Genomic DNA, 9,656 nt, shown 5'->3' on the forward strand with positions numbered 1-9,656 from the left:
GTTACAGTAAAAAGCTCTCACACAAAATCACATCTCAACTCAAATTACAAACTCGAATCAGCGAAGTGAACGAAAGTAATTCAGGGTACAAAACATATATATTTAAAAGTATAGTGACATATTAATATAAGTAATAAAATTTAAAGGGAATTTATAAAATTTGCCTAAAAAAATATCTACAGGAGGAAAGCTTTACAATTTCAGAGTCCATTCTTTTTTTTTTTTTTGCTAATCGGAGTCGATTCCTTTTGAACACAAAAGTACTAGTCTTTTCAAAGAGTAGCCAACGGCAGATAATTCAAGATACATTACGGCCGTTAAGTATGCTACAAATTTTTAGTTTGAGACTAATTATTTGTAAAATGATATATATATAACTTCACTCAAATACACAGCGTAAACCCCCTCACTTGTCATTGTTTTTTTTTTTGTAACAATCAGTTCAGTTAGACGAAGAGGGTTAGCTCATGTGGTTGGAGCGTCGCTTCCTAGGAATAAGGTCCCAGGTTCAGTTTCCCTTTATTTAGACGGTAGACCTAATCCAAGGGCATAATATGTATATATATATATATATATATAATTTTTGTGACTTTGACATTATATTGTCTGTATTGAAATGTCTGAACTCTCTGCAGGGTATCACAGATCCGAGAAAAATGAAATCTATATACCCATATCCAAGGACCGTTGGGCAGGACTCCGTTTCTCAGAAAATGTCCACTTACAAACTTTCGACAGACCACTGTTAATTTATTTATTTATTTATTTTTCTGGGAGACACAACAATCTACTCTAAAAAAATTCAGAACCAACATGATAACCTAGTGGTAAAATCATATAAGACGTAGAATAGTACGCGGCTGATCATAAAAGTGCCCAAGCTTCTGTGGGCCTTATCAGTACCAAACGTCCAATTCCGTTGATCTGTTCTCTCAAATTTTACTGGAAAGAAAAAGAATGAGAATTCTTTGGCGAGTAGGATTCAGTTTTGAATCATCAATTTTGTACACGCAAGTTGGATCAGATTTTACATTCAGAAATATGCACTACTAAAAGAAATAATTAAAAAAGAATCCTTCAGGCCGGAAAATAAGAAAAGGAAAAAAAAAAAAAAAAAAAAACCGTGCTGTTCTTAGTGACATTTCCAATGGTCACATTTATCTCAACCAGCATAGCAAAGAAAGCAGTCAAGCACTAGGACTAGATTAAAATTAAAGTTGTTTGGTAAAATTGATCGAAGGACCAGAAACTCTCACTAGTTAGATGGTGGGGCCCAATGTCGTGTCTCCTATAGCAAGTACTCACTTCCCAAAGGCATCTGCTTATGGGCCCAGACCCAGGCCCCGAAACTGTATATTCTTTCATCACAAATATTAAAAAATAGATCAATATAAAAAGTTTAAGAAAATATATAGATTTATTTTTAATTATAAAAATTAGTAGGTCATAATTTGTTAAATTATGACTCATAATTAGATAAATTATAGATAAAATTATTAAGTTATGGTTCATAATTAGATAAATTATGAATAAAAATTATAATTTATAGACAACAACTTATCAAGTTATAGTTCATAACCAGACAAATTATAGACGAAAATAATAATTTAACATATTTATTAACTTATGTAATATACGCTAAACGATCGGACCAGACAGGTGCAGGTAGCTTGACCGCCTTACCCGTCATTGAAACACAAGCCGGAGACGTATCGGCCTATATTCCTACCAATGTGATCTCCATTAATATATTATGCTATTAATTTTAATTCATCTAAAATCTTAACATATTTTCTTCAACTCCCTTCTTTTATTTCCTTATAAAATTGTGGATAAACTTAAAATACATATTTATCACAATAACTATTCCTTATCCGTTCACTTTTCTCTTTCTTTTTCTTTCTCTCTCCTTTTTTTTTTGGGCTAAAAATTATCCAATCATATATAGTCTCCTTTTGGTAAGAAAAATCCAATTAGATGTTTTTTTATGTCCTATTTATCTATTAGATACTTAAGTAATAATCATATCTAATTATTGGTCTAATGAATTTTTCTGTATTATGCTTCCAAGATTAGTAAATAGAAATGGTAATTCATAATGACCATTGGTAATCTTCAAAATGTTCGATTTAGGTAGCGTGTGTGAATTTTGTGCGAAGTTTTTGTTTTTTGGTAGAAAAGCTAATATGTAACACAAGAATACAAGATATTAGATTTATGAATTTTGTTCAAAGTGTTTTTTTTGGTAGAAAAGCTACTATGTAAATTTGACCAACACAAACAAGAATACAAGATATGACATGTACGAACGTTTTACTTTTAATAAATAACAATTAATAACTTGAAAGCTTCATTATCAAAAAAAAAAAAAAAAGATAGCAATTAATAACAAATAGTCGCACCTTGGAAAAAAGAAAGGAAAAAGAAAAGAGTGGTTGGCAGCTAGCCAGCACTAAACGTACGAAACAATAACGAAAAAAGAGGGGAGTGGCACAGATGTCAAAAATCAAATTGTTGCTTCTTCCCATTTTTTGCAAAGTTATGGAAACTTCTCTATCCACCAAGTAACGTAACTCATAAGCATCGCCCAAAAGCCTTTTTCACTGGTCGCCACAAAATGACAAAATCATTGTGTTATAAATATAATAATATTATAGGCTTCAACCCCCAACAAATAAATAAATAAATAAAGCAAAAACACATAATCATCGAATTAACATCACTCTTCTAATCAATCTTATAATGTTAACTAAAGATTTTAGAGAGAGAAAGGGAAAACTTAAGATGAATTAAAATTAATAGATAAATAGTTTACATAAGTTAATAAATAAGTTAAATTATTATTTTCGTTTATAATTTGTCTGGTTATGAACCATAACTTGACAAGTTATTATCTATAATTGTCCATAACTTGTCTGGTTATGAACCATAACTTGATAAATTTATCCATAATTTATCTGGTTATGAACCATAACTTGACAAGTTATGGCGTATTAATTTCTATAACTAAAAATTGGCCTATATACTTTCTTAAGCTGTTCATATTGGCATATTTCTTACTATTTTCTAAGATTTTAATTATCAAACCTGTTGAGGTAATTGTTAAGATGTTGCACACCTCCATTCTACCATGGTTTGGAGAAAATTATCATATCACATGAAAAAAGAATGAGCGGCTGAGATGAGGAGATGGAGTGGTGATTAAATCACGAGCGTAGCATGTGCTTCTGCTCACACTGAGAGCCTGTTTAGGATAGTTTATGCTTGTATTTTTAAATAGTAAAAAATATAAGTATAAGTGGAGGCTTTTTAATTAGTGTCTACTAGTGTCTGAAAAAATACTTTTATATATAATAATAGCTTTTTAATCTGTTCAGGTAAAAAAGTTAAAAACACGTATTGTTATAAAAAGTAATGTAATAAAATGATATTAATGACATATTTAATTTGTTGTTCACAAATAAAAGGTTAAAAATGTAAATAAAAAAACTTTTCATAAGTACCAAGGAGGGCTTGTTCAAAAAGTGTTTAAAAATTAAAAGTACTTTAAGGTTGTCCATCTAAACAGGTTATACTTTAAGGTTGTATATCTAAACAAGGTTCAAAAGTAACTTTTGGACTAAGAGCATGTTTGGTAGGAGGAAAAAATTGAGGGAGGGAGAGGGGTGGAAGGAGAAGGTGAATCCCTTATTTGGTAGGAAGGAGAAGATATATGGGGTGCGTTTAGAACTCGTTCTAAAATAATTTTATTTTTATATGAAAATGGAAATGAAAACGTTTTTAATCTCAGACAGAAATCATTTTTGAAAATACATTTGGTAGTTTTATCAATAGATTATTTTCAGTATACAAAAATCCATTAATGTCTCCCTCTCTCTTTCTGCTCGAGAGAGGTAAAACGGAAACAAAAAATGAAAAACGACTAAAAGTCGTTTTTCATTTTCTGCTCGAGAGAGGAAAAACGGAAACAAAAAATGAAAAACGACTAAAAGTCGTTTTTCATTCCTCTCCCAATTTATACTAAACCAAAAAATCGTTTTCATTTACGTTTTTTATCTTTAATTGTGCCAAACGCCATTTCTCTCTCGTTTTTATTTTTTTCCTCAAAAAACGTGGAGTCTCCAATCTATCCAAATTTAAATGAAAATGACATTTTCATCCTTCAAAATAAATTATTAAAAAAATAACAAAATGAATAATATAATAATTAAATAAATAATTATCATTAATATTTTCAACTCTCACTTTATCCGACCAAATAACATAAAAGATTATTATAATCTTCAATCATTCATATTTCTCACCCTTTTAACTTTCTCTGTCCTTCTTACTATCTATTTCTCTAACGAAACAGAATTTAAATAAATCAAAAATAATTTTTTTTAAGCCAATCTAAACGGGCGTAAATCCTTTACCTATTCTTTGAATTTTGTTTAAAAATTAAGAACTTGTTTATTCACTGATTTAAATTTTAAATTTAAATTAAAATATAATTTTATGTGATAATTTTTTAATTTTTTTTTTAAGCCAATCTAAACGGGCGTAAATTCTTTACCTATTCTTTGAATTTTGTTTAAAAATTAAAAACTTGTTTATTCACTAATGTAAATTTTAAATTTAAATTAAAATATAATTTTATGTGATAATTTTTTAATATAATAAAAAAATTAGATATAATTATTTTTTAAAATTTTTTATTACAACAAAACTTAAATTCGAAATTTAAATCGTGGCCTAAATAATGCGGTAAAATTGTAGCTTTTGTCTCGTCCGTTTTGCTTTTAAGCCGAGGTGTCCAAAAGGTCCACTGCTCCTTTCAACTTTATGATCATTACACATGCTGTATGAACATTTCTGCTTTTTATTTGTTTATTCATTTATATTTTTTATAATCTATATGACTATTCTATCCGACGGCCAGATTTCTCCCCTCAAGATCCAACGGTATCCCATTGGGTATTCCTAAATCCACGGCTCGTGTTTCTTCGTTATGGCGGGAAAATCGTCCCACCACCGAGACCAAAGAAGGAAAACGAGGACGACGAGGACAGATATTTATTAATTTCCTTAATTTAAGTTCGTAGGAGAGAGAAGAGAGATAGAGAGAGTGGGTATCCCATGCTGGATAGGACAACACCGACGGCAGGTAGAGCCTCCTTTGTGTGGGTCCCACGGATGATAAATTCCGGTGTGCCGTTACGTTCACATCTACGTTACTTTTTTCACTCTTTTTTTTTTTTTCTTTGTTTTTGTTTTCTTTTGCCAAATACCGAAATTACCAGTTTGCCCGTTCTTTAGGCTAATATAGCTGTAATAAAAAAGACATCCCGCTAATATATGGGACTAGGGTATTATACAAGGCATTTACTATTTTGAACTAACTTTTTTTTTTTTTTTTTTTTGCTAGAGTGGCTTCAAAATTGATGTTTTAAATAATTTATTGAGAAATTTGAAATTTTCTTAAATAGATTTTGAACTATTGCAGACCTAAAATTATAGGCAGTCTCAGTGGTCCAAAACCCGAATCCTAACTAGCCAAGTCAATAATGATATTCTATTAATGCATTCGTTTATTTATTTATTAAAATTATTTATTTAAACAAAGGGAGTGAAGACGCTAATAAGGGCTGAAATGGCAGTTTCGTAATTTCGTGCCACCCCACTATCTCCTCTTCTTTTACAAGCAGTCAAAGGGTCAACTCCCGGTAACTCCATAAACTCAAATGAAAACCGCTAGTGGTATTGCATCACGCCGTATGGAATACGTGGCGCAAAATTACTAGTCCGTTTGGGGTCGTCGGGATTCATAGCAACACACCAATAAACAATACCAGTCACTCTCATCCTCTTTCTCTCTCTTTCTCTCACACACAAACACACACTGTTTCCTCTCTCTCTCTCTCTATCTATCTGCTTTTCTCTCTCTATCTGCTTTTCTCTCTCTTGACTGTGTTTTTTCCCTGCAAAAAAGTCCGGAATTTCATATCAAATTCCTCTCCATTTGGCCCTGAAATTCCCGAATACGTGCTCAGCAATGCATGATCTTTCGTTCGATTGCAATTTCGAGTCATAATGCCCTAGCTTTCATCGATTATTGCACTCTCAAAGCGGAATTTGACTTCTCTCTCAACGGAAATGCTTGAAGCAGTGGAGAGTTCCGTCAATGGAGGTTTCTCGCAGTTGCAGAGCTGTGGAGACAGCAGTGAGGAGGAGCTCTCGGTGCTTCCTCGCCACACCAAAGTGGTCGTGACTGGGAATAACAGGACTAAGTCTGTCCTTGTGGGTCTTCAAGGCGTGGTCAAGAAGGCTGTTGGCTTGGGAGGTTGGCATTGGCTGGTAATTCTCTCTCTATTCGAGTTTACGGAGACAATTTTATCCTGGAATGAATTCGAATTTTTTTGTGGTTTTGTTTGCATTTTTTGGAGTTGGAGTTCATTTTGAAGTTTTTAAATCCGAGTTCTTGAAGCAATGTGGTTGAATTTCGATGTTTCTTCGATCAATATTAGTGTATATTCGATTTCTTTTTGAGAAAAAACTTGTAATTTCTCTTTCTCTCTCTTTTGTTTTTTTGTTTTTTTTGTTTTTTTAATTCGCGTAACTTTTTTTTTTTGGGTGAAAGATTCGCATAACTTTTCAAGTGTGAAGTTACTAATTTCTATTTCTTTTTTGGTTTTCGACGCTGATGTTGATTGCATGTATGAATTTATCAATGGATCTGGTGAATTGATTAGATTTTCTATAATGTCGGATTGTAAATTCCATCTTTATACGGTTTACTTAGAAATTTGGGTTTACTAATAGTTTCCCCCATTTCCTTTTGCTTATAGGGTTTGTTTAATTAAATCGAAATTTTGTTTTCTAGTTTGGTCGTATTTACGATTCTTAATATATAACATCAGCGGTCGATTCAATCAGCTTTGATCTCAGTAATAGTTTTGAAAATTCAAATTAGATAACCACTAGTTGTTTCGAATTTCACTGATACCGATCAGTTCAATTGTTTTTCTTGCATGAGATGATTGCTGAAAACTCATTTCAATTGTTTTTGCATGAAATGATTGCTGAAAAGAATTTGCATGTTTGCTTCTTGACCTTTCATGTGTTCAGCAATGTTATTTAAGATTTTTTTTTTAATAATCTCGATTCCTGGTTCAATCATCTATATCGCAATTTTCAGATTATTTTATTTTATTAGGGAAAGACATTTGTATTCTACTACTTCTTGACAAAATGATTTAATTTCGGGCGACATCAATCGCATTTAATCTAGTTCTGTATCCAACCCATTAAAGATATTTTTTTTTGCTTTGATTTTTCTTTTTAATTCTTGACTAAAATGTGAAGCCTGTCTGGGTTTTTGCGTAAATAATTGACTTTTAAATTCTTATCCAATGCATTAAACTGCTCTCGTAAATGGGATTTTTTTGTTCTGCATTTTTCAAAACCCTATCTATATTTGGCTATTAAAGAGTTTTACTGCTTTAAATTAGTCTTTTATTTTATGCTTCCGTGGCACCTTTTTTTTTTCTTTCTCTATCAGCTTGAGTTCTGCAAATCTCAACTGTATGAGGTCACTTCCTGGCGTATAAATTGCATAGAATGGGCCTGATATCCGATCTACAAATTGCAGGTTCTTACTAATGGCATAGAAGTGAAACTGCAAAGGAATGCCCTTAGCGTGATCGAGGCTCCTACTGGAAATGAGGAGGATGATGACCTTGACTTCGAGAACATGCAGTGGAATGGATCAGATATGGGTGAGTCTGGTTTTTATGTTTCGGGTATATGTCGCCACATTTTTTATTCCAGACTAATTTTGCGAGTGAATATGATGCTTAAGAAGTTAAGAACATGTCTTTCTGACCTTATAATTGTCTTCTTACGCTGGTTTTCCCTCAAAAGCCAGTGCAAGTGTTGACTGATTTAAGTTAGGCTTTGACTTGATATACTATTAACTGTGTCATTGCAAATGCGGATGTTTATGAAGTTGGGAACTCATCCTTTATCGAAGGGTCCCCCGTTCTATTATCATCTGTTTCCTTGACCACCTTATTTGTGGGTTTTGAACGTTATGTTCTTTTGAGAAAAAGTTGATGAGGCGGGTGGGCACATAGGATCCGTTGTGTCTTCACTTTTTACTTTTACTATCTCTAAATCAAAACTCAGTTGTCTCACTACTTTATCTTCTTTTTTTGGCTCCACACTTTTCTGATTGTGCTCTTTTTTTTTTTTTTTTTCCCTGCCTGTTTTTCAGCATCCGATGACACTCAAAAATCCCATAGATCAAGACATAGAGTGCACAAGTCATCAGGGTCATCTCACAAGACTATGTGCAGATCTCTCTCTTGTGATTCGCAATCGAAGGGGTCTATTTCTACTCCTCGTGGGCCCATGGTACCTAACCTCTTTCTTATAGTCTTGTTTACTGTTTTTGCTTTTTGTTTTTTGTTTTAGAAAAATGCTAGGTGCATTTATGGGTTGTGATCTGAGACATCTTCTGTACAGAAAGTTGATCTAAGCAAACTGGAAATGACTGCTTTGTGGAGATATTTGCGACACTTTAATCTCGTAAGTTGCTATGCCTATGTATGTATATACTTTGCGAGGCTGACTAAATGTTTCCCTTTAGGCAGTACTAGATTTTCTGTTTACTAACATAGTGGAATCTACTAGGTTGATGCTATCCCCAATCCATCCAAGGAGCAACTTGTCGATGTTGTTCAGAGGCATTTTATGTCACAGGTACTCAGTCACATTAAAAGTTTTCACGTTTTTTGTTACAGTAACTGGCTATGTGATTTAATCCAAGTAGACAGTGGAACGTAATAGAGAGGGAAAAGTTCTTGCCTGTAAATTCCATTTACAATTACTTATCATTTACTTAACATGATTATAATTGACATGTTATCCGTATGTTTCATGTCACTATTCTCTCGGCGGTACTAGTCTACCAGATTTTATTCTACTTGTGTAAGTTGCATTACTGATCTTTTGAAAACATCTTCTCTTGGTGGCTGTAGCAAATTGACGAGTTGCAGGTGATTATGGGGTTTGTTCAGTCTGCAAAGAGACTGAAGACTGTTTGCAAATGAGATAAGAGAGGATCGGCAAGGTCTTTGCGTTCGGTTGTCGATGCTAACAGATACTGCACCCGGGTGTCCGCTCCCCCTGTAGCGATATTGTAACATATTTATCCAGGCTTGTTTATGTTTATGGCTTCGATTAGTAGGTTGGCATTTACTCTGTTTGAAATATAGAGGATCTTACCTTACCTTTTTGGTAGCGTAGTTATGTAGATATATGTAAACTTGTGACAAAGACTTCTAAGGAGAAACCTATGCGTTCTTCCTAAGCTTGGTTGAATGTATTGTTAACATGGGGAAGTGGGCGTTTTCTAAAAATGTATATATTCATTTCTCTGCCTGGATCTTTGCCAACCTTCTTGTCCATGATCTTACTATAGTTAACTAGTGTGGTAATTAATTTAATTGCAGAAAAGCCGCTTTCATAGCTATTTTTGTTTATTATTGTTTTCTTCCTTTGCCTACTTTCGATCTTGGCTTATGTTCAATAGCAAGGCATGCCTGTATCTGCATGCCATTAATAATTACTGCACCTAGATATTAAGGGGGTGTCTGGGAGATGCATTCAAATCC

At 33.0% G+C, this 9,656-nt stretch overlaps 1 protein-coding gene across 1 annotated transcript; it reads left to right on the forward strand.

Moving 5' to 3' along the window:
• Positions 1 to 5,879: 5,879 nt before the first annotated feature.
• LOC21404076 lies at positions 5,880 to 9,437 on the forward strand. Its single transcript, XM_010107734.2, has 6 exons — positions 5,880 to 6,336; positions 7,631 to 7,757; positions 8,255 to 8,394; positions 8,506 to 8,568; positions 8,674 to 8,742; positions 9,021 to 9,437. The coding sequence occupies exons 1-6, from the start codon at positions 6,136 to 6,138 to the stop codon at positions 9,090 to 9,092; spliced, it is 672 nt and encodes a 223-aa protein (XP_010106036.1). The 5' UTR covers positions 5,880 to 6,135; the 3' UTR covers positions 9,093 to 9,437.
• Positions 9,438 to 9,656: the final 219 nt, after the last annotated feature.

This window comes from Morus notabilis, unplaced genomic scaffold, assembly GCF_000414095.1.
Source record: "Morus notabilis unplaced genomic scaffold, ASM41409v2 Scaffold630, whole genome shotgun sequence".
NCBI classification, from domain to species: domain Eukaryota; kingdom Viridiplantae; phylum Streptophyta; class Magnoliopsida; order Rosales; family Moraceae; genus Morus; species Morus notabilis.

What these genes read in the sequence shown, in the direction of transcription:
- LOC21404076 (XM_010107734.2), top strand. Translation starts at nt 6,136, where the DNA reads ATGCTTGAAGCAGTGGAGAGTTCCGTCAATGGAGGTTTCTCGCAGTTG. An exon ending in TGGGAGGTTGGCATTGGCTG is followed by an intron (nt 6,337 to 7,630) that starts GTAATTCTCTCT and finishes TACAAATTGCAG; the next exon opens with GTTCTTACTAATGGCATAGA. An exon ending in ATTTGCGACACTTTAATCTC is followed by an intron (nt 8,569 to 8,673) that starts GTAAGTTGCTAT and finishes GGAATCTACTAG; the next exon opens with GTTGATGCTATCCCCAATCC.